This window comes from Tinamus guttatus, unplaced genomic scaffold (genome assembly GCF_059628265.1).
Source record: "Tinamus guttatus ecotype Peru unplaced genomic scaffold, ASM5962826v1 Tinamus_guttatus_pri_ptg000060l, whole genome shotgun sequence".
Taxonomy (NCBI): Eukaryota; Metazoa; Chordata; class Aves; order Tinamiformes; family Tinamidae; genus Tinamus; species Tinamus guttatus.
Window position 1 is genome coordinate 2094588 of NW_028288594.1, and position 25021 is coordinate 2119608.

Below are 25021 nucleotides of genomic sequence, written 5' to 3' on the forward strand. Positions count from 1 at the left end.
GTAGCCTTTGATAGCTGATGTCTTAAGTTTCACATTGTGTAAACTGAAATACTTGAGCCATCTCATTTCAGGAAATATTTTTATTGCTTTTTAAATGAGAAATAGATTTCCAGTGAAAATAGCCTCAAATGTCCAGTCACCGTATTACCCATCCGTAGTCACTTTCCTGGCATTTGGTATGGTTAATCACACAGCCTTGAAACTGACATACGATTTTAATTATTTTTAATTGTAAAGGTTTTTTTGTTTTTGTGTTTGAGGAAGCATTCAAAGCAGCTGTCGACTCTCCCTGTAGAATTTTCTTTGCCATAAGATCTTGTATTTTTATATTTGAATCCAGCACACTAATGTCACAATTCCGTAAAAATCACAGGAGGTTAATGTAATCTTATGGGATGTTGTCTCAATTGCTGCAGCAATACTCACTGGGTAGACTTTAAAATAAATTCTAAAGAGATTGTGCAAGTGTCTTGTTTTTCAGTTGTTCTTTTTTTTTTTTTCTTTTTTAAATGATCGGTTTAGGATATAAGATTATTCTTAAATTTTAGTGTGGCCGCAACCAACTCATCCTTCAACATACACAAGCCTTAGTTGAAAGAGCATTTGGTTTGGCATCTGACAATGCAGAATTTGCTACTGAACTTGGCTACCAAATGATTTTACAAGGGAAAGTCAAAGAAGCTTTGAAATGGTACAAGACTGCTATGACACTTGATGAAACAAGTGTTTCTGCACTGACTGGTAAGGCTTTTTTGCACTTTTTTTTTTTTTTTTTTTGGTACAGCATGACTTTTTGATCTAGTTTTCCTACTACCGCTATTAGGAAAAGCTGGCACTAATAGGTGGAGAGCGTTGGACAGTGCGTTCTGTGTTTGTGGTGTGTTGTCTTTTGTGCAGCAGTAGTTTCTGCTGTTAGGTTAGGTCTTTCAATCTTCCTTTTCAAGAGCGAAACTTCTTTCAATTAGAAATCTTAAAGTAATGGTAATGATCAGACATTTAGATGTCTAGGCCTGTAAGTCATGGATGGGTTTTATTGTGAAAATATTTATTACATTTTAATTTATTAAAAGGTGTTAAAATAATCAAATGGCACTGCCTTAAGCAGGCATTACCATTCCATTGTGTTTTAGTACAGTGCCTCTGTGGTCCATGACTAGAGTTACCCCTCTAGAGGGATAACTTCAAGGTCAGTTGACAGAACACAGTATTATCTTCCATGTCCATGGCTAATAAAGGTACCTGTTTATGTACATAACTAAATTAGAAACACAATAAAAAAAAATCTGAAACTAACTGTAGCTTAGGAGTTTTGAAGTATGTACATACTATGTTTCTGAAAAAAAAAGTCCACTTGGTATCGAGGAATTAGAGAACAAACATGGCACACTTACATCACGGCATTTTCTCTGCATTTTTCTCTGTAACAGTGCCAGTGCCTTCTACTTCAATATCTAAACTCTGCTAAAGACTTAGTGTTTTTTGGTGTGTGTGTGCGCGCTGTCTCTTAATTTGTGATTTCTTTTTGTACGTATTCTGAGTTTGGAAGCCAAATTTCACATTGCTTTTATTTGTGTTATCCTGGAAACGTTTCATTAACTTTTTAGTTCTAGGGATGCAATCCGTATGTGCAACTACTTCACAGCATTGAATATATAATAGTGTATTGGTTATACATTATCATGCAATCTAGGTATTTCTATGTACGTTACATTATAAATATTTAAAGGCTGAACAGTGCACAAAAAGCTGATTATAGAAAAGTTACTTTTAGAAAACAGTGTTCAGCTATGAAGATAAATCTGAAATAAAATGTTTTAATATGTTGCAGGAATTATTCGCTGTCAGCTAACACAGGACCAATTAGAAGATGCAGAGCAGCAGTTGGAATTCCTTAAAGAAATTCAACAGTCCATTGGGAAATCTGGGGTAGGAGATGTCTTCCTTCCTACTTAGATTAGGATTTGCATTCCTGATACCAGTTAGTTTGCACTTGAGCAGAGCATTCTTAATGCAACACCATTTTACCAGTTTATCTTGTCAATCAAAGTTAATGTGTAACTTAACATCATGACACCAAACTGTTTGCTTGCTTATCTCTGAAGATAAGATGGCAATAGCAGGATTTTGCAGGTAGAAAGCTTTATAGCTTCTGGCACAAATTTAAGGAATGCATTGATGCAATAATTGTTGGTGTCTTTACTAATAAACATCTTAAATATTCCTATTCATAAAGAAGTGTTTGACACTGATTATTGCATGCTACTGTAAGAGTAAGAGATGCATTCATCTCGGTCTGTAATGTTGAAATTTTATTTTTTATTTTTATTTTTTTTTCTTCTGTAGGAATTATCTTTCTTGCATGCAGTCTTAGCTATGAAAAAACATAAGAGACAAGAGGAAGTTATTCTCATGTTGAATGAAGTTCTGGATACTCACTTCTCATCCTTGCATGGTTTTCCTCTTGGTGTGGAGTATTTTGAAAAATTAAATCCTGATTTCTTGCTGGAAATTATTAGGGAGTATCTTAATTTTTGTCCAGCACAGGTAAGCAGCAAGAGACCACATCTGTCTGAAAATAGGAATTATTATTGGATTTTGAGATCTCTTAGTTTGAAGGGGAAAACTTTCTAAATTTTTGCTTCATAAGCATGAGTTTGAAGTAAATGTTTTATTCCGTTTTATACACTTTTTAGTTGGAAACTAGGAAAGTGCATCTTTTGTGGAATGAGAAATGCAGTGATATTTTAGAAAGTTTGGGTGTAGGTTATCAAACATACCAACTTAATAAGGAGCAGATCTTAATGTGAAGCTTGTATGGTCACAGTGTGATTATTCTGTTCTTGAAACATTTCATCAGCTCACGATATTTTATGCTCCGTTTACATTTCAGTTGCTTTTATATGGTGTTGAAGGGTTTACAGTTGGAGGCCATTTTGCATATTTTATGTTCCTGTTGATTTTTAGAGTGTGTGAGTTTGTTTGTTTTGTTTGTTTGTTTTTTCCCTCCCAGCCTGCAATTTCTGGGCAGTCTCCTTCACCACTTCTCAAGCACTGTGCTTCTGTTCTTGAAACTGTGGTAAGAACTGCGCCAGGTCTTCAACAAGCTGTCTTTTTAGTTGCGAAGGTGAAATACTTGTCAGGTAATACTTTGTCTACGGGCTAGCTAGTCACCGATCATGTGCAAATAATTTCATCCGTTCAATTCATATTTTTAAAACTTAATAATGATTAATAGAATATCTCTTACTTTACAGTGCCGTGTGCTGCATTAGTTAAGTGAAGTTACACTTCTTGTGTGTGTGATTTTTATGAATATATTTTAATTTTAATTCTAAAATGCACTTTTAAAAATGTAGAGATATGGTATTATTACTTCATTTACTGCTTCCAAAAACATCAGTTAGCAAATGATTTAGGGATGGAACTGTTTGACAACGACTATGAAAACCTTCATATGTGAGTTCTTTCATTAAATGCTCACACTTAAGATTATGACTTTATGTGCTTAAATGTAGAGTATTTATTTTTCATTATTTACTACTACCTATTTTTTTCCCACTTTCTTCCTTTTTATTTCTCAGGAGATACTGAAGCAGCCCATAATAACCTACGACACTGTCTTGAAAGGAATCCTTCTTATGCAGATGCACACCTACTGATGGCTCAGGTGTATTTGGCTCAAAATAACACTAAACTGTGTTCTCAATCATTAGAACTTTGTCTGAGCTACAATTTTGAGGTAAGCTAGACAAAAAACAAACAAAAAACTACTGTATTCAATCCAAAGCTTCTTGCATATTTTGGATGCAGAGAACCTTTTATGACTTTCACTGCAAATTCAATATCTTGATGTCTACATGAACATGAAATTTGAACATTTGTTGGAGACATCACTGTTAAGACAAAATCACTTCTGCAGCATAAAGAAATTGTCTTGGAATAGAAAAAGAAATAGTAGCTCTTTCTCAAGTCTTTATAAAGATGTTGAGAGTAAGTTACACAAAATGAATTTGTAGTTCCAAACAATATCTGCAACAGCCCTCAGAAAAGGACCTAAAAGCCTACACAGAAGGACTTGAAGAATGACCAGGTGTTGTTTCTAAATTTGCACAGATGTACAGTTACTGATGGAGCTAAGCGTAGATTTATCAGGGAGTGAGAAGGGATCTTTTTGCATCTTCTTGACAGTTCATGTTGCTTTAAGAGAAGTAGCCACATGGCTATGCTGATCTTCTATTTGCATTAAATCTCTGGTTCGCCTTTTCAGTCCTTTGCGCAGCAAATCTGGTAAATAAAGCATTGTTGTAGAATAAATAACTTCCACTATATTGGAGTGTTTTTTTTTTTTATTCCCATATCTCTGTTGATGAAGCATTCCTTGATTATTAAGCATTTGATTATTGATTTGCATGAAAATTGTTATGTTTTCATTTATTTTCTGAAATTCAAACTGGCCGTATTGGGAGAAAGAAACTGAGATCAGTATTCAGGAAAAAATAACTCTTCTTTTGGGAGGCTGAATATTATATAAAGTAAAATTATTATATAAAGTAAAATTTAGAAACTTATCAGCTAGTTCTTTTCCTTTAGGTGAGAGAACATCCTGTTTATCACTTAATCAAAGCCCAAACACAGAAGAAGATGGGAGAACTATCAGAAGCTATTAAAACCTTACAGATGGCAAGGAATTTACCTGGGATGAGAAAGCCTACAGCTTCCTTGAAAGCCAAAGCAAAAGGAATTGAAATAGATGCCAGCAATCGTGTGTCTGTCTTTCTAGAATTAGTAGAAGCTCATCGTTTGAATGGAGAACCGGTATGAAAACAAACTTGAGTTTGTTCTTATGCTTATCTGAAAGCAATTCCCTTTTATTAACAGAAATGTCTGTCCTCATTAGTTCAAAATAGAAAACCATTTCTTCTTTTACAAAGAGGATTTCCTTAGGATAGTGAATTAGTGAAAGTCGATTAAAAACATTTTGTTGCATATATTCATATTGCATAACTTTCACTTACAATCAAGAGCAAAGTAACATTTGTCTACCTTTTAGATGAATTAAGCAAAATAAATGGGAACACTGTTTTGGTTTCTTCATTTCCTTTTCTTTGTATAATGCCTCTAGTCACCTGTTTGCTTTGATTGTTTCCTTTTTTTTTTTCTTTTTTTTTTTTTTTCTTTTCCTTTTCAATGACAATCCTTAACTCTATTGGTTTTATTATCTGCAGCATGAAGCTGCTATAGTACTGCAAGATGCCATTAATGAATTTTCTGGAACTCCTGAGGAGCTAAGAGTTGTGATTGCAAATGCAGATTTGGCACTTGCTCAAGGAGATGTAGAACAAGCATTAACTATGCTCAGAAATATTACACCTGAACAGCCTTACTTTGTGCAAGCTAAAGAAAAAATGGCAGATATTTATCTTCAGTGCAGAAAAGATAAGAAGCTCTATGCTGGCTGCTATAGGTAATTATTTTGGAGGGGTGTGTGTGTATGTGTGTGTATATATATATATATATATATATATATATATATGTATATATTGTTTTCCAAGATGTTAAATACTAGTATTCTGTTAGCTCCTATCTTACTTCCCTGCTAAAATAAGTCAGAAATACTTATTTAGGTGTGTATTAATGAATTAATTTAAATTGGCTGTTGTAATAATCAAAATGGTAATTGAGTTTGTGAAAGATCTTTATGTTTTTTTTAATTTCTTTTGCCTTAAGCAGGGAGAGGAAGGGGTTGGAAAACAGTGTCTGTAGGATGAAAGTGACCTATTTACTGTATTGTTTAAGTCTAGCTGCGGACGTGTTAAACAATGAGCAAGGTTCTGTCTTCTGTTTCCAGAGACCTGGTAGAAAAGCTGCCAAGTGCTCATACTCTTCTCCTCCTTGGTGATGCATACATGAATATTCAAGAGGTAAGTGCCTGCTATATATGAGTAGGATGACTGAGTTGTGGCTGAAAGTCATTTGCTGACTTGGGCAAGTTGAGACTATGTAACATACTCATATCAATAGCTAATTAGCATGCAAAATGTACTGAAGGATGAAAAAAAACTTTCTAGAAATATAGCAAGTAATATTTATACTTAGAGCAATTAAAACTTAGGAGCACAGCAGTTTTTATTTTCAAAGAAAAAATCTTGAAGATGAATTTATTCTAAAAATGGAGGGGCAAGTCAAGGAGAATTTTGTCTTGAATAATACTTATTTACCCATAGTACTAATTATGAATCTAAAATATTCAAAAAGAAGTTTAAAGACTTCCAGAAGAGTCATGAAGCTTAAAATATAACTAGTTAAATTAGTTCATATATTGAAATTTATATTTCACGTTCAGTTGCTCTTAAGTTACTGAATTCCTTTTATGTTTTCACAGTTGATCAAGAAAGCAAGTGTGTGGTTAATTATCTGTAGAAGAGGCAGTGTGGTGAGGTAGACAGCATTTGAAAACTAGGCATTTGAGTTCAGGTTTCAAAATAGTAGTTTGGGTTGGGACACAACCTATTTCACCTTTGGGAGCCATAGGTGATTACTGATTATTTGGGTGTTAATGTTTGTGCTTTTCTACTAAATAGAGAATAGTAAGAAAAAAAGGGATCTTGTGTGCTAAGTATCTCTACCATAACAGAGCTGAAAGAGAGAAAGGCAAATTCTTCAATAGAATTTTTTCACTGTATGTGCTTTATGCTGCATCGTAGTAAAGTTGTAGAGGAATTGCAGTGGAAAAAGAATTTTAGGTTAACTCAGTCGTTTGTTTGCCAGATTCTCTGCATGTTTTAATATGAAAATGTATATTGAAATAGACTTTTCAATTTTGTAGTGATTTTTCTTTTCTAAGAAGTATTGAAGCTTATGAATAGCTAGGACCTGGAATTCATGTTTGGGGGTATTGGCAGATTTAGTTTTTTTCAATCTTTTAATCTTAATTTCGTTTTTTTTCTTTTTTTTTTTCCCTGTTGCTTTTCAAGCCTGATGAAGCCGTAGAAATCTATGAGCAAGCCTTAAAGAAAAATCCAAAAGATCCAGCATTAGCAAGTAAAATAGGAAAAGCCCTAATCAAAACACACAACTACTCAAAGGTATGTTATATTGCATTAGACCAGTCACGTGTTGTGTCCATTATTGTCAACATTAGTTTTGCCTGCTTTGTATTACATTTTATTTTCAAGTGGCTTTACCAGGCTAAATAATGTTATCTGGATAACCTTAACTGTTAGAGTGTGTCTAGATTGCATTGTGTTTTTAGAAGAGTTAAAATAGTTATTTGCTTCTGTTTAAGCATTATAAGTATCTGAGTACATCATTCCTGACTTGTTCTATGGTACTTCAGACTAATATACAGTGGGGATATATATTGTGCATGTTTAAGCATATTCTACTTTAAAACAATACTAGTTAATATTTCAAAGTCATTATAGAAATGTAATTCTTAGCATAATTCCAGTTCCAATTTTCCTTTCAGCTAATGGAGTCAGTCTTTTAAATATGCTTACAGTAGTCAGAGGTTGTAGTTTCATCTTGAAATGAATGTAGTTTCATCTTGAAAAGATATAGTTTCATCTTGAAAGTAGCACATTAAGAGGTACTTGAAATATGTAAGGCAAACTAGAAATGCCTGTAAACAATTTCTTTTCATTTTTTACTTCGAAACTGTGGCAGTGAACCTTAAAATAACATCTGATATCCGGACTTTTTAAGTTTTGTTGTTGTTGTTTTGCCTTTTTTTTTTTTTTTTTTTGTAGTGTAAGCTATTGAGACAGAACATTGCTTTTTCTTGAATAAATACTTTACTCTTGAGAGTACACTTTTTAATATAAAGAGACTAGAGGGACCCCTTTCTGTTAGGTTATAACTTTTTTTTAACCTTTTCATGAATTTTCACATCTTGCAGGTAGACCCTAGGTTTGGGAAGATACTTTTCTTTGGAATTCAAATTTGGTTTTACTATTTACCAACCTGACTGGAATTATTGAGTTCTGTCAGCTTATGAAAATGCAGTTGTATCAGCAGTGACCCTATCAAAACAGAATGTGCTAATATGATTAGGTTTTGTTAGTGCATTGTTACTGAAATGTGGGTTCTGGTTATTCTATTTGTCTTCAATTTTTCATTTCTAGATTTTTGAAAGCTTGTACTTCCAACTGAAGTCTATTCTTTTAGTAGAGTATTTATTTAAAAATACTTGGTTACAGTAGGAGGAAGGAAGGTAGCTATGTGATTAAATACTGAAGTAGCAAGATGGTTGTCATTCAAAATTCTTGCTTTTTTGTTTACTCTTTTCAGGCAATCAGTTACTATGAGGCTGCATTGAGAAGTGGTCAACAGAATTTCCTTTGCTATGATTTGGCTGAACTCTTAATGAAATTGAAGCAATATGAAAAAGCAGAAAAAGTACTTCAGCAAGCTTTAAATCATGAGCCTGGTACAAATTTGCAACAGAACACTCAATTGCTGCTCCTCTTTATTTCTATTTTCTGTGTGACTATGAGATTATTAAGCAGTATTAAAAAGTGTTTTTTGTGAGCAATTGAGCACTTAATTAAGGTAGTATTTTTACAGTGGCTTAATTCTAATATTTAGTTACTGTGGATGCTTGAATAGAGAGATAGTGTTATAAAGTCTTATTACCAATACTTGTGGCTGGCTTTGTCACTGTTTTACTAATCCTTTAGGCTGTGCAAGGAAGTGTTTGTTTTGGTATTGTTCATGGGGTGAAATACAAAACAGTTTACTATCCTTGGAGAACTTCAAAACTATATAACCTTTGGAAAAGAAAAATGAACTGAAGGAAAAGTACTAAAGGGAGTAATTTCATGCGGCTGAGAACCTGGGCTAATCTATGACTTAAAACATTCTTTCACAATAACAGCTACTCAAAGGCAGTTTCTTAAGCGGGTATAGCTCAATACCTTAATGTTTTTTAAGACGCATAGATTTAGGAAATATTTGAAATAGGTAAATGCATTTGAGATGCTTTGTCAACAGACTGGAATTAATACAAACTAGGGAATAACTTTTTCGAGAATTACTTTATGCACGTGTGTTTCAGTCACTAATCAAAAGCAGCTTGCTGCTACTAACAAGATAGATCCTAAGATATGAAACAACTGCTCTTGTTCATGTCTCTTTCTAGCAAAAGAAAAGTAGTTTGAGGTCTGACTATAAAATTCATTTTAAAATTTTATGCTTTTTGGCTGCAATTACACGCTCATCAGATTGGTTTGGACATTTTTCCTTCTCCCAGAGGAGGTTTTATAGAAGATATATCAGGAGAAGCTTTACTTCTCTTGTCCATTTAAATCAAAAGCCTCTCATATGTTTCTGAGAATGCAAATAGACGGACTAATTTATACTTTTTTATATATGTCTTTCTTCCTCAAATCTCAACCTATTCATAGGTTGTGTAATGCTTACTCTCACTGTTTAATGCCAACATAGCATCAAATCACAATCCTAAATGCTTAAAACCTGAGCTGCAAAGTTTTCATTTAAACTTTTGTCTGGAACTTCATATTTCTTTGAACTTCCTTGGTTCATTTCTTGAAAGAATCGTGTTGATTTAACATTCTTATAGTTAATGAATTGTCTTATCTGGTGGAAGATGGACGTTACCAGACTCTCCTGGCAAAAATTTACAACAAAATGGAGAAGAATGATGAAGCTATTGTTTCCTTACAACAGGTAAAAGAAGGAAAATAAAAAACTTAGAAAAGCTTGTACTGTCTTTGTTTTTTTCCAAAGTTCTGATCATAATATTTGTGTAAATGATGAAAAATGGTAGTGATAAACCACTAGTGAATGAAATGACTACTGATTTCATACCAGTGAACTGATTTGAAATGTCAAGTGATTACAAAGGGGGGGGAAAAAAAAAAAAAAGGTTTGTGTGCCCATTATCATCTGAATTCTGTGTCAGAAATGAAGGTGCTACTGGAAGCCTTAATTCATAGTATAAGGTTTTTGTATAAGGTTCTTTGTGTGTGTGGTGTTTTGTTTTGTTTTTGATGGGGTATAATTTAGTGGAGTATATTTTAAACAACTGTGAGGGCAGATATCTTGGCTCAAAACTGAAGGTTTCCTAAGGATAGCAGTAATATCTGCTGATTGTTTGTAAGTGATGAACTGGAATCCTCCCTGGCTTTTTGTTTTGATACTCTGTGCATATCACAAAGCATGTTACTTAACAATTATGTTGTATGAAATGCAGATTTTGTAATGGGAAGTATTGCATTGGCATATAGTTAAAATTAGGAGTATTTCAGAAAAAAAATATTGGGATTCTCTCTGGAGTGCTAGACACTAGGTTGCTTTTCAGTGTGTTTTTGTGTCGGTTTTAGGGAAATAAGACAATGTGGTTGTTGAAGGAAGAATTTAGTTTGCTTTTATTTTGATGGTTTTCTTTGTTTTGTGAAACAGGGACAATTTTTTGTTTGCTTGTTTTTATTTAACATATAGAGCATAATTTGCACTTACAGCCTTGTAGCATTCATTCCTCCATTCATTTACAATTTTTGATTGCTCATTCTTTATTCTTTTCCTTCTCCTAGGCTCGGGAACTACAAGCCAGAGTACTTAAGCGGGCTCAAGTAGAGCAGCTGGATGCGGTTCCTGCACAGAAACAGTTAGCAGCTGAAATTTGTGCTGAGATTGCAAGACTTTCTACAGCCCAGCGAAACTATGAAAAAGCAATTAAATTTTACAAAGAAGCTCTTGTTCACTGTGAAAACGATAACAAGGTCAGTCCTCCTACTGGCTATTTTACATTGCTTTTATTCAAACATGGTATCTAAAATTTCTTCCAGTTATCCACAGCATAGAAGTATATATTAGCTATATCTGCTTTATAGAGCTTTTAAAGTTTTTGTGTTTCTTTCTACTTCAAAGCTGCTTCCTTTCTTTGCTTATGTGGATAAGTGTGTGGGGGGTTTTTTTTGTTGTTGTTTCTTTGTTTTACTACCACCTCGTGTTTACCCAAGTTTCTGATTCAAGTGTGGCTCTCTGGATTCCCTCTGAATTGTCTGTTAGCCTGTACAATACATCTGTCTTCATGCACCTGTGGAGGATGTGTGGAGGTAGAGCAGGGAAATAGCAGAGGTTGTGCCAGTTCTGCCTGGTTCCTGTGGTCTGGAATGAAGCCCCAATGTCCTGAGTCAGTTCTGACGACTTATCTCTTCTCTTTGTTTTAACAGTTTTAGATTTCCCACTGTATTTGGTAGCGTTCTGGTTTTAATAACTTCCTCTTGTTCAGCAATGGTTATTGTGCTGCTTCTCTCTTCCCACAAATCTGCATGTTGATAATTGCTGGTAAATTTGTGCTTATTTTTACCTCTCTTTAATAGCCCTGTGCTCTAGAGAAGGGAGAGGCTGAGAACACTCTGATGATGATCATATAACAGAATCAACTTCATGGTTTCTTAGTCACCATAAAAATTTATCAAATTTATTTTATCGTGTTCTAGTATAAGTGTATGTGAAGACTTTTTTTTTTTTAACTGCACAGCTGTCAGGTTCACCAGCTGCTAAATAATCAGCATGTCACCTGGTTTTATTATGTAATACTCATGTCTGGTGCTTCCAAGAATCAAGCAACAGCTTCAGATTTTTTGAGGTGGGCTTACTTCAAGGCAACTTGCAAGAAGGATGAAGGAAAAAATTGTGAGAGGGAATCAAATCCTTAAAATTTTCAAAAGAGGCAGGAAAAAAATTAAATATTATATATACAGCTTTTTCATACTGAACAGGATCTTCAAAATTTTCACTAACATGAGCCTCGTAAGTGAAACCAGAAGGAGAATTGAAATTCAATTATAAATGCCTCCTTCCTAAAAGCAAAATCAATAAAAAGAAAAGCTTGAGAATTAAGCAGGAGTGCTGTTGCTTACTGTTATTCAGAATGGTTATCTTAATGATGCATGCTTGTGCACTGTTTTAGTTTGTTAATATGTGTATTGCAGTTGCTTCTCAGAAGTGGTTCCCCACAAAACTAATGTGATTGAAAGAATTGCTGGAATTTCTTAATATTGTATTACTGATGAGATATTTGCTTCTGTCAGTGAGTTTAAAATTACTTGCACTTCCTTTTTATTTTTCCAAGTGAACTGGATAATGGCATTATCTTCAGAGAAGCACTAAGCATCTGTTTTCAATATACCTCCAGAATATCCTTTTGAAGCAGAAAATGTATCTATTTTATAGGTGAGGGAATAGAAATAAATGAAACTGCTTGGCCAAGAACCCACAGTAAGCAGCAGAAAAAGTTTTTCTTTTAAAAGAAAACTATACCTGAGGTCTCAAACATAAACGTTCTTGGAACTGAATACGCTTTCTTGTGTGTTTGAACGGCGTATGGTTAAATGTTTTATCTACAGGCAATGTTGGAACTTGCACGTTTGTATCTTGCACAAGATGATACTGATGCCTGTCAACACCAGTGTTCATTGTTGCTGAAGAATGACCAAGATAATGAAGCAGCTATAATGGTAAGGTACCTTCGTACTAATTCTGTATCAGAAGCTTTTTTGGATATGTATTTGCTGTCTAAAATGTGATGTAACCACAAATAATACTCTTTAAAATCTGCAATATCTGGTTTCAAAGATGTGGGAAGTGTGTTGCAAGAAAATGTTTTTCTGTTTCTACATGATTATGATTCAGTACGAAGTTTCTAACTGTTGTAACCTTACTTTAATCTCAATGTAAAAAGTGTGCCAAAAATACCAGTAAAGGAAGAAATACAAGTTACAAGTTTGACTAAAGCATGGCATAATGTGTATACTTTCAGCAGTGTTCTTAGAAAGAAAACAACAAAAACACATCCTTCAGTAGTAGCTTCACAGTTCCAGAGGTTCTATGTACTTTAAATAATTTTGCATCTTGATAGATTTGTGGTTGCTTCTCCTTAGATGTTTTTAATGGTAGATAGCTACAGAATCTGTTTTGTGTCTCTCTTTTCCTTAAAAGACAATTTAATACACTAAAACTAATTTTGCTTCTTATGTACTAAATCAAAAGCTACTAAAACAGGAACTACTTATCTCGCAGCATCTTCATTTATCCTAGTATGGTATAGGGATAGGATGATAATACTTTAAGTACATTTAATTAAATTTACTTTTAGCTAGCTCTCAGGAAAGAAACCAAAACTACATAGTTTGTGTTACCTACATAACTGAAAGAGGCTATAGTATTTTTTCCCCAACTTCAAACTAAATTTGCTTTTCTATATGCCTTTTTTTTTTTTTTTTTTTTTTTTTTACTTTTCAGAAATGGCAGATTAAATATATACAAGTTAAGCCAAAACATACTACAGATGTACATTAAAAGGTCTTATGAAAAATATAGAAGAGACCTTGTCCCTGTTCATCATTACTATGTGTGTCTACTGTGGTTATTCACCAGAACTGTTCATTAAAAAAAACAAACAAGAAACATACTCATGTGCAATTCTTGGAATACTTTAAAGCTATAGTTTCAGCTGGCAGTTTGAAAGAACTAGAGTTCATTATAAAGTGCCATTTATAATGTTTTGTTTTCTCTGAATGGGTCACTGCTGTAGATGATGGCGGATATCATGTTCAGGAAGCAAGATTATGAACAAGCTGTCTTCCACTTCCAGCAGCTCCTAGAACGCAAGCCAGGTGAATGCTTAGTAGCGATACCTTCACATACTTCTGATACGCAAGTCTAAAGAGATAGAAGCTAAAAAAGCTTAGCTAAAAAAAAATGTTCTGCGTGACTCAGAGATCTGCTCTCTAAAATATAGGGTATATTTTTAGACCACCATATATATTTTTAATATATGTGTGCGTAAAACTTTACATTGCAGCAATGTAAATGTAAATTACTGTACCTAGAAGAATTAATGTATATTGCTTCCCTAAAGCCAGGTAGCTACAGGGTTATTTAATTATAACCATAAAGCACTTTCTCTTGTGCTTAAGATACCAAAGTGCATGCACAGAAACTTAGCACTTCCTTAAAGGATTAATATAAGAAATTTGAATGTGATACAAAAAAGTTTCTCTGATCTTTTACAGATTCTGAGAATAAGTCCATTAGAAAGCTTGGTGTTCATTACAGTGTTATCTTACTGCATTTTAACATTTTTTTTTTTCTCTATGTGAAGGAAGTTGTGAGTATATAGCAAGTGTTTTGGGGTGTTCCTGAAAGGGAAGTACAACTATATTTTCAGGTTTTTAGTTATTTTGCAAGTATTATTTTCTTTTTTTAATCTATGTTCACTAGGTAGTATGCTTTATGTATTATGCCCTGTATTATTTTTGTACTTGACAAAAAACCATAATCTTTTCTAAATCTGCTCATACTACAGATATTTGGAATTATAATGTCCTGATTATTGTATGTTTAGATAATTATGCAACTCTTTCACGATTAATTGATCTATTGAGAAGAGCTGGGAAGCTGGAAGAAGTCCCAAGATTTCTTTCAATGGCTGAGAAACATTCTTCCAGAACAAAATTTGAACCAGGCTTTCAGTACTGCAAAGGACTCTATCTTTGGTACTTGAAATTATAATTAACATAAGGTTTATTTGATCATGCAATACATAGGAAGCAACTTTCCTGTTCTATGTTGTTGTGTAGTCAGAGGTACTGCCTGCATTGTGCTAACTATAGCGCTTACTTTGCTAACTGCTAGAATCTAATGCTAGAATTTTAGGGGGGGTGGTTTCCTTATGTGTTTCCAATGAGTTCATTTTTTAAGCTAAGCTATTCATTTTTTTTCTGTCTTGCACACACCTTTCATATTTGCTGTTCATAAAAAGGGATATTCTTGTTTATTCTAATTATGTAATAATATTGTTTCCTTTTAATTAGAATTTCTCAGACTACTTTTAGCCTGCAAAAACATGTTCATTGCAATAGAGTGCATGTTACTTAAACTATGTAAATCCAGTTTTCAGAGTTTGCAAGTACTTTTTTTTTTTTTTTTTTTTTTTGATTGGGGTGATTCTTGGATTTGGGGTAGAGTTGGGAGGTGGATTTTACTTGTTCAAACTTAAATATTTTTCTTTTCTATTTAGGTATACAGGTGAACCAAATGATGCACTCCGACACTTTAATAAAGCTCGGAAGGACAGTGACTGGGGACAGAATGCTGTTTATAACATGATTGAAATTTGTTTGAATCCAGATAATGAAACTATAGGGGGTGAAGTTTTTGAAAATTTGGATGCTGACATAGGGTAAGTGAATGAAGTAAATACTAATTGTGTTCTTCATTCTTCCAGCATCACCCTTAATGTGCCTTACGTGAAGTACTAGAAATCAAGTTTATATAATTCTTTGGATACTATATCTACAGTACTGTGAGAAACCATCCTAGACTGTAAAACAAATCTATCAAATTCGAGTAGAAAATAGAGGACTTTATCTGGGATTCTAGTTATTTGTATTAAAAGCCTGCCTTTGTCAAGCAATTGGAATTGTCTTTGTTAGAGAGGATAAATGTAGATAACGTGTAGATACGTGTTATACAAAATGGTATGCCTTTAATCAGCTGTAATGCGTAACTTGGTTTGTAATAAACGTGTTTTTACAAATACCTTCTTTTCGATAACAGTAATTCAACAGAGAAGCAAGAGTCTGTGCAGTTGGCAGTGAGAACAGCAGAAAATCTCCTCAAAGAACTCAAGCCACAGACTGTTCAGGGTCATATTCAGTTGCGAATCATGGAAAATTATTGTCTCATGGCAACCAAACAGAAATCAAATGTTGAACGAGCACTGAACGCTTTCACTGAAATTGTAGTGGCTGAGGTTGGTAGTTGATCTCATCTTCCTCGCTTCCTGTCTCACACCTATAATGGCCTTAATATTATTTTTCCCATTAAAAATGTTTTATCTCAAGCTGATAAAAATGATTGGCAGAAAAAATACAACATCTCTTACAAGTTTTCCTTTGAATTGCAAACTTAAAGCTCGATGCCCACCTCGCCACAATTATTAAAATGGGAATTTGATTTTCAGCTTGGGTTGTTGGGTCTGTTTTCTAATTTCTAATCTTTGCCAACAGAGTGTCTTATGGTACCTTTACTCTGTAAGCACAAACAACTTGGTACAGGCTGCTTTTGCATATTTTATTTGCAATATGACAAAATTTGGATTCCAGTGCAAAGCTACCCATTAGCATAAAAGGTGGTCATGGTTGGAGAAGGAATCCAGCTTTTCCTTTTTGCGGGGGGACATTTAATTTACCAGATCTTTACAGCACTACCCTAAGAAGAAGCATGCAAGCCAACTTTGATGCTCAGTAAAAGTCTTATTTAGAAAACTCTCTTTTCTTGAAGGAGTAACAATAACAAAAAGAAAAGCAGCTATGCTTTTAATTGCAGAAGGATCATATACCAGCACTTTTGGGAATGGCCACGGCCTACATGATCTTAAAACAGACTCCACGAGCCAGAAATCAGTTAAAACGAATTTCAAAAATGAACTGGAATCCAATTGATGCAGAGGAATTTGAAAAAAGTTGGCTTCTGCTTGCTGATATATATATTCAATCTGCAAAATATGATATGGCAGGTGATTTGTTAAAACGATGCCTTCGTCATAACAGGGTAAGTGACAAAAAACAACTTTCCATTATAATTCATTTGAATGTTTAGTTTTCCTCTGAAATATGCTTGCAAAATGTGCCTCTTTCCAACTGACTAGTATTTAATTTATTAAGCAGAAGTAGACCAAAGCAAACTATGAATCCAGAAATTTGCTCTGGAGCACAGAAAACAAAACTGTCTGTAAATGCTTCTTAGTCATTTTTATTCATAGTCTTAACTCTGGTGACACATAGGCTGAAGATGTTTAGGGAATGAGAGATGCATTTCAGTCTTGTAAAAGCTGTTGAAAAGGTAGCCATATAAATTGTGGATGCTTGCTGTGTTTATTAAGGAATGCTATATGCCCATCTTGGAGTATTTTTTTTAAACAATTAAATTTATAAGCCTTATTCTGTAAGCCGGCTGCTATGCAGTCCTTTTTTTTTTTTTTTTTTTTTAATAAGGCCTATATTAATTCCCTCTTTTGTCTTGAGATAAGCCCTCATGTTTTAAAATGTGGGGATTTCTGAGCAGGCATATTACCAAATCTTCTGCTTTGACTTTTGACTACAGGAGCATTTTAGATCTTAGCTGTTTTACTTATTTCCCCGCCTTTTTTTTTTTTTTTTGCGGGGGGGGGGGGGGGAGAAAAAAAGGATCATGGTTTTTATTGATGGGATGCATAAAGCGGTCCAAGTCCTCTGCAGAGTCTATGGTTACAAGCTCAGGATTCTATTTAGGTAAGGACCTGATGCTATATATTTCACTTTCTTAATCCTTCAGTATAAAAGGTAGGGTTTCTCCTTCTGTCACATTTCTGGCACCTCCGTGAGAGTCTCACTTTCAGACTTGTATTCTTTTTATTTCTATACATAAAATAAGAGGCAGCTGCAACAGATTTTGGCATAATGTTATCATTTCTGCTGAAATGCCTCTTAAAATAGAAGGTGTTCAGCTTCATTTTTTGAGAAAGCTGCTTTGAATTTAAAGAATTCTAACTAGGAGGACAGTTACTTGCTTGTCCAGATGACCAAGGAAAGCTGTAAAATCCTTATCATTGCAGGGTAGAAAAACATGAGTCATGTTTCAAAAGAAGACATATCTCAGAATAGATGATCTGTTGATCCCCTCTGTACCACAAATTATATCTTGTTGCAGAAATATCCACGCAGCTCCAAAAGCAGAGTCTACTAAATCAGACTACCAAATAATTTGTTTTCTTTTAAAAGGTTTGAGATGCCTGGAGCACTTAAATAAATGAGCTCTGGATAATAGGAGGTAGGATAGGGAGTTAGAAAGTTAGTCCATTTCTTTACTAGTACAACACAGAGAAGATGCTGTTTTTTCTTCAGCTTACATGCAAAGCAGGAAGCCAGGCAGGAATCATACTGTACAGCTAGATGGTGAATGTTTTAGATGTCAGAATATATATGTATTTTTAAATTTACTAGCAAGTGTTTTCTGTGTCATTCTCCAGACTAGAGAATTTGAGAACAGAGAACTAGAGAATTTGAGAACTAGAGAGAACGCTTTTTTTTTTTTTCTTAAGATTTGTTTTTGGCAATCAGAAATGAATGATATGGAGAAATAAGTAAATATTAGTAATATTTAATAATATATAAATAATAATAATATATAATAATACATATAATAATAATATATAAATAATATAAGTAAATAAGTAAAGATTGTATAAAAGCCTAATATGTAACACAGATTTGTTTCCATTTAAAAGGCTTAGAATTAGGTTAATGACCTGTAAGTCAAACAAGCGAGCAGACTTTTTCCATAAAATTGGAGTTTCTTACTGACTTCTCTTGGATTCTGTATTTCCCCCAGCTCCCAATTTATCACAAATAAGAATGATTATAAAGAATTCATTGTCCTGGTCTTCCAGGTACTCTGTTTATCGCAATATGCTGTGATTTGGGTACTTTTCTTTAGTAGACTTTGTCCTTTCCAATTAGGCTTTCAAAATTAAAGATGAAATGTCACTTATCTATCAGTATCTTTGCTCTGCTGTATGATAAAGTAGATGCATATTTTCATGAGTTTCATTTTTGTCTTTAAAATATTTGGCCTGTTAGCAGCAACATGTAAACTTGCAAGATTATAAGCTGCTCAAATCAAGACCTGAATTAGCATCTTGGCTTTTATAATTATGATTCGTTCTGTTTTATGTACTTAATACAAGTTTCCTGCATGTTTGTTTTTGTTTTTTTTTTCCTGAAGGTAAAAAGGTTTTAAAATATGTAATAGACTATGACATGTAACTTTCAAAACTAATGGTTGCATGAAGTGCTTGATACTTTTTAGAATTCACTTTTCAGTTGCTTGTGACTTGCTATTGGTAATTATTTAATATAAGACTTTTAATAGTTGGTGTTCTCTTCAGTATAGTTTTGTTTTGCTAAGGGAGGTTGTAATGCAAAACATTCCCAAAATAAGGCTAAGATTTTTTTGTTTATTTTTAAGAAATAATGAAACAAACAACATTTCTGAAAGATCTAACACTTTCAGATTGGACTTGAAATGTGGCTGCTGTATAGGATTACTGTTAAGAGAGGTATTACTGGGCTGCTGGAGGCTCTAAGCATTTTTGGAAGATTAATTGTATTGTCGTAGGAACTTTGTACTTACTCTGTACTTAGGGGTAACTTAGAAATTCACTGGGCAGAATTCCATACAGCTGATTTGTATTACTGATGCTTTAAATAACAGAATATCATGTCAGAAGTTAGCACAAGGATTGTTTATACTTTCTAGCTAACAGATTTCAAGTAAACTTTCTAGTAGGCTATTAGTATTATACAGTCCCTACATAAAACTTTGAATATTTATATTTTGCAGTCATGTTGCAAGGCTTATGAATACATGGGATACATAATGGAAAAAGAACAAGCATATAGGGATGCAGCAATAAATTATGAGATGGCATGGAAATATGGAAACCAGACAAATCCAACAATAGGTATGTTTATACAGCCTAAATTTATGATTTCTGACGATACGAGAGAAGTGAAACAGTTACCTTTTGTTGGAGTATGTTTACTGTTCGTCTTCTCATAAAAGCCTTGAACGTTTAAAGGTCCATTTAATAGTGATTTGGAGAGGCGTCCTGGCAAGAGACAGCAATTTTATAATACTTAAGAAGTTTCCACTTTTAGGAAGCTTCCCCACAAGGTTTGGTTTGGAATCATTTTATAGTTTACTGCCTTTGTAAACAGCTTGTAAGTATTGTAAACAGTATTTTGAAAGTGTTTATAGTAATACAGTATGTATTATCACCTATTAAAATGATTTTTAGTACTTAAATATCATACAGTGGCAGATCATTGATTTAATTTCCATTTTGATAATCAGACAAATATATATGGATCTACATGCTTTTAAAAGCATCTAAGTATGTTTTATGTGTTGTTTAAAATTGCTAAAATGAAAGCTTGGAATATTTAATTAAAAGTTCCACTTCAGATGATTAGTGCAAGTCTAGCTGTCATTTTTAGAGCATTAATATGGGAAACACTTTAAAACCAATACATAGGGTAAAAGCCCTTTCCTTATTCAATTTCCATAGTTTATTTCTAGGTCCTAAGGATAGTTTCCTGACTATCAAAAGTTTCCCAACTTTTGTTCTTAGTTTTGGGATAAACTTTTGAGAATTCTGCTTAGAAAAATACATACTATTTGCAATCTCTAATGTATGTGTGTGTTGGTGTGTTTTTTTGTGTGTGGAGGTGTTGCATGTTTATTTTCTTTAATGTTAAGGTGAGGCAGTTTTCATGTCAACTGAAACATCAGTGCTTCTAATAAGATTATAATTGTAATGTATATGAATATCATACATCTAGTTTTTTCTAGCTACAGCTCCCATGTCTGGGATCATGATTATATCTAATATGATCTGTAGCATAAAGAAATAAGTATTTTTTTAATGGAACTAAATGTTTTGTTGTTTAGCTCCTGCTTTTGTAATACACTTAAAGATACAATAATCAGCAGGCATGGATGGGTTGCCAAAGCTTGGTATGACCCTGCACATTGTGGGTCACAAAATCAGGAGAGTGAAAGCAGGAATAGAATCATAGAATCATTATGGTTGGAAAACACTTTCAATATCATCAAGTAACTCATTGCCACCATGCCAGCTAAACCATGTCCCTAACAGACTCAAAAGTCAAAACAGAAATAGAAAGGACTCCTAGAAATCTGACTTATTTTTTGTAGCAAAATCTCCAGATTCTAAGTAAGAGTCTGATTGCAGTAATTTTAATAAATAGTCTTATAGAGAACTCATGGATATTTTGGCCAAGATTCTACAGTTGTTGTTCAAATAAATACATTGGATACCACACCTTTTTGGCAATTACAATTGTAATTTCTTGAATATGTAGCAAACATACCAAATCTACTTTTTGTTGTTTTGAAACTCCCCTGAGGGTCAGAATTGAGCAAAAATACAAAATCTAATTGTCATTTGTCTGCAAAGTGATATCTATAATGAACTTACATAGAAAAAAGGTGAAATTGAAGGCATTGTGTGCTCTTTGGTTTTTTTGTAGAGCATTGTGAGACTTAAAATTGCCAGGCGTTAAAACAAAAATGTTTAAAGCAACAAAACTGATGCAGTCAAGTAAAACTGTATGAACTGGTCTCAAATCCATCTTCACTCATTTTCTAGAGAAAGATTTATAAAAGAAAGGTTTGAAATTCAAAACTGCATTTTAAACCTTTTTCTGAGTTCTGATCTCTGTCCATGCTAATATACTTCAGCTGTGTCTCTTACATGCTGGGCTGATTTTTCAGTGTTCCTACACGGCATTTTTTTTTTTTTTTTTTTTTTTTAAATCTATAGTCTTTCAGCAGTGAGACAAAGTAGTGTTTTTAATTCCCTGGTTTTCCTTAGTTATTGCTAACCTGATTTATTTTTATTTTTGTCCTTTTAATAAAGGAATTTGCATTTTGTTTCTAGAGGGGCGGTGTATTGTGGACCACAGTGAGAAATTATGTGGGGCACTGCAGTAAATGAATGAGGGCAACTTTTAAGTTTTTCTCTGTACTAACACATACTCATTGGAATAGTGCTGCCTTTTCATTCAAGCAATAAAAGATTCTATTCATTACTTACAGTGTGTTTAAGAACAGAAAACTCGATTTTTTACAAGTTTGGGTGAAAGAATATTAGCAAACAACTTTAACTGTAGAAATAAGCAGCAGATAAATTTGAATGTGATGTTTTCATTACTTAATACAGAAATGGTAGTTGTCATCTCGTCTTTCCTGCTCCTTACAGGATACAAGCTTGCTTTCAATTACCTGAAAGGAAAGAGATATGTTGATGCAATTGATGTTTGTCACAAGGTAAAATTTTTGTGTGAACTCTACTATGGTGATACTTTCATGAACCGTGTTTTTTGTTTCCTATACATTAATATTTATAGAATATTAAACTTTAACAGAAAGATGTCCAGTTTAACAAGCTTAATGTCCAATTTAATGAGCGCAAATTAAGCATTCTATATGTAATCAGTCTGCTTTACCCTGAGTTCTCTGGATACCAGGTAAATTAGAGTGAAAAATGTGTCTGGAGATTTTATGGGAGATCATGTCCAAGAGGCATCTCTTCCTTTGGGCCTTGGAGTTGCAAGTTGGTTAATCATACAGAAATGCAGCTGAAGAAGTTGATTAAATGTTAATATCAGAAAATACAAAGTACAGGAACTCACTTCCTGAGAGTATGGGACAGATGAAGAATAAGGGAAAGGGATACAGTTATACTGGCAGAGTGAACATTGTGATAATAAAATTAAATACAGTTGCTAGTTCCTGTGGTAAAGAGAACTGGAGATCACTTCTCTGAACACATGGAAGAGTGGGAGGGAAGCAAGTGTCTCTTAAACACATCTCTTCTTGATCTGTACACAGTGTAGTCTCTATCTCTATAGTTAAATAGTTGTGCATTTTTTAAAAACTGGTCATATTGAGTTTTATATGTAAATATAGTAATGAGAATAACAAACATCAGTATTTTTTTTCTTTTTCAAACACAACTCAAACTTGTGTATGTGCTGTTTTATGTTTTTTGTTTCTTTGTTTTTGTCTTTTGACAGGTCCTTGAAGTACACCCAAACTATCCAAAGATCAGAAAGGAAATACTTGACAAGGCCCGTGCGTCATTAAGAAATTGAATTTTGTTTGTATGGGTCATTGATGTGTGTTTTTTGTGTGTGTTTAATCTGACTTCGGAAATTATGAATGAGATACAACTGTGACAGAAGGCATATCAGCACAAAATAATTGGAAATATGAAGATTTTATATTGTATCAGAGATCTGCATTATTTTCAAGAACGAAATTTGCAACCCTGAAAGATTTATTTCTATTCAGCAAAGGAGTGCTTTATACGCAAGATTTTAGTATGTTAATAACAGAAACTTGTTCATTATTTTTGAAGTTAGGAATCAAGATGACAGTTGGGATTCTTTTTTCTGTTTGAATAGATACTATTTTTATACACAATTATATATTAGTAATATAAGAATATGTTAATAATAATAATATGTATGGCATATGTAGCGTGTCATCCAAAATTAAAAATAACAAAGGTAAGGGCCATAAACCTCTCTATAGAATATTGCTGAAGTGTATTTTAGATAAAATTATTCACTCACAGCTAGAGCACAAGTGACTTTGCTTTTCAAATTATTTTTCACAATTTTCCTATATATTCTACACTGTGTAGTAAGAAAACTAATCTTCTCTATTAAAGTTTTTCTAAAATACAACATAATTCTATATAGAAGCACATCTGACAATCTCTTCTCAGAGAAATAGCATAAAGGATATTGAGCACACAGTCTTTTATTCCTTTCAATGTTAGCATTTAAAGCTGTTTAAAACTTGATAAAACAGTTTGTTCTTTGTTTATTTGAGAGTACTAAAACCAAGAGCCTATCCTTATTAGTCTAGCCTCTGTGTTCATTTATTAAGATACTGAATTTCAGTCCTGAAATCATTTATTCAGAATAGCAATGCTTTTATTATTATTCCAAGTGTATTTCCAAGGTGTGTGTTTGGTTTTGTTTTTTTACTTATTTTTAAGTATGCTTTTTTTAAATGCTGAAAAACTGATTATAGTTGTCTCAATTAAACTTACCATTTTAAATATTAAAATCCACTTGTAAATTTATTCACTTATTTCTTCTAATGGAAATCTGACAAATGCATATTGGTTTTTATTTTGAAGACTTTGCACTTTCTCTATGTTTAGACAGCGGAGTTGTATGTACAGAAATGCCACTGGTCTAATTTAACCCATATAAAGCATCTTTCCGGAGAACGGTTTTAGTTACAGGGGATTATGATCCTGTCTCATGTACATAATATGCTTGTGGTTCCTTAAGGAAGCAATACCTTGTCATAGATAGAGAAGGATCAATTTTTTTTTTTTTTATCTCATTTCTGGGGAAAAACAAGTATCAAGCACTTACACTATTATGTTTGGTATTCAGGCAGCACACTGTTATGTATTTGGTAAAATTAGAATTTGGCATCAAAAGAGATTTCTTAAAACTAGTAATTATTTCCTTAAAACAATTTCAGTTTCCTCAGGTAACTTTAGCTTTTTATGTTGACATTTGACACTGCACAAAGTTAATTTCCTTTCACATGTTATGCAAAGTCAAGGGAGTTCTTGTTCTCAAGGGAACCAGTTTAATTGTATCTAATCTTGAGTATCAGTAACTGGGTGCTGTATTTTGAGTAGCTTAGTAGCCTTAGTGGTGAGGCGGAGTTACAGCATTTCCTGCCTCTGCACTTCAGTAGCTATTGAGTTATTGGTAAGCTGGTGTAAACTTAATAGAAATTTGCAATTGTCAGATGCATAACAATTTTATGGACTTCATATGAAAACTGGAGTTGGAAAAAGTCTTGGGTAGATAAGCCCCTTTCCTTCCCCAGGTAACCTTGAAGCCTTTATCCCTGCTGTCTGGCAGTCAGCACAGACTCTGAAGCTGGCAACATAGAGGTTTCCATTAAGCAGCTTGGTAGAGCTCTGGGGCAAAAGTAGGTTTTAGGAGACTGAAGAGAAAGTGAAGGTATGAGCAATGAGCTACATAGAAGAAGAGTCAGGAAAGTAAGTATTGAGGCTAGGAGAAGTCATAGGGGATCTGGACTATGGGAGTCAATAGGCTACAAATTTTTTTAATTTTTTTCTCTTAATTTAGCAAAGAGCTTTTATCAGATGGTACACTGCTTTCTAAAGAGGCTTTAAAATTTTTATGTATAAGGCTTTAAATTAAGAGCGCAATTAAGGCATCCTTGGATTTCAATTAAAGAAAAAAAAACTGCGACTATAGATACTCTTTTGGATAAAATCCTGCTCTAATATATAGTGTTCTGAGAAAAAATAGATGGCTTTTCCATCGCCTTTGTGGTTTCTATAAACCAGTCTAAGTTT

At 33.5% G+C, this 25021-nt stretch overlaps 1 protein-coding gene across 1 annotated transcript in view; it reads left to right on the plus strand.

Annotated features, from left to right (window-relative positions):
* TTC21B (tetratricopeptide repeat domain 21B) overlaps positions 1 to 22928 on the plus strand; it is a 30905-nt gene extending 7977 nt beyond the window's left edge. The window contains exons 9-29 of the mRNA XM_088519468.1: positions 549 to 741; positions 1829 to 1926; positions 2344 to 2544; positions 3011 to 3140; positions 3582 to 3739; positions 4591 to 4815; positions 5226 to 5464; positions 5849 to 5921; positions 6975 to 7085; positions 8290 to 8428; positions 9581 to 9687; positions 10554 to 10742; positions 12375 to 12485; positions 13562 to 13643; positions 14375 to 14525; positions 15050 to 15211; positions 15589 to 15784; positions 16360 to 16584; positions 19414 to 19534; positions 21857 to 21924; positions 22674 to 22928. Of these exons, the coding sequence (XP_088375594.1) occupies positions 549 to 741; positions 1829 to 1926; positions 2344 to 2544; positions 3011 to 3140; positions 3582 to 3739; positions 4591 to 4815; positions 5226 to 5464; positions 5849 to 5921; positions 6975 to 7085; positions 8290 to 8428; positions 9581 to 9687; positions 10554 to 10742; positions 12375 to 12485; positions 13562 to 13643; positions 14375 to 14525; positions 15050 to 15211; positions 15589 to 15784; positions 16360 to 16584; positions 19414 to 19534; positions 21857 to 21924; positions 22674 to 22751 (3057 nt within the window). The 3' untranslated portion in view covers positions 22752 to 22928. The remainder of the gene's footprint in view (positions 1 to 548; positions 742 to 1828; positions 1927 to 2343; positions 2545 to 3010; positions 3141 to 3581; positions 3740 to 4590; positions 4816 to 5225; positions 5465 to 5848; positions 5922 to 6974; positions 7086 to 8289; positions 8429 to 9580; positions 9688 to 10553; positions 10743 to 12374; positions 12486 to 13561; positions 13644 to 14374; positions 14526 to 15049; positions 15212 to 15588; positions 15785 to 16359; positions 16585 to 19413; positions 19535 to 21856; positions 21925 to 22673) is intronic.
* The last annotated feature ends 2093 nt before the right edge of the window (positions 22929 to 25021 follow it).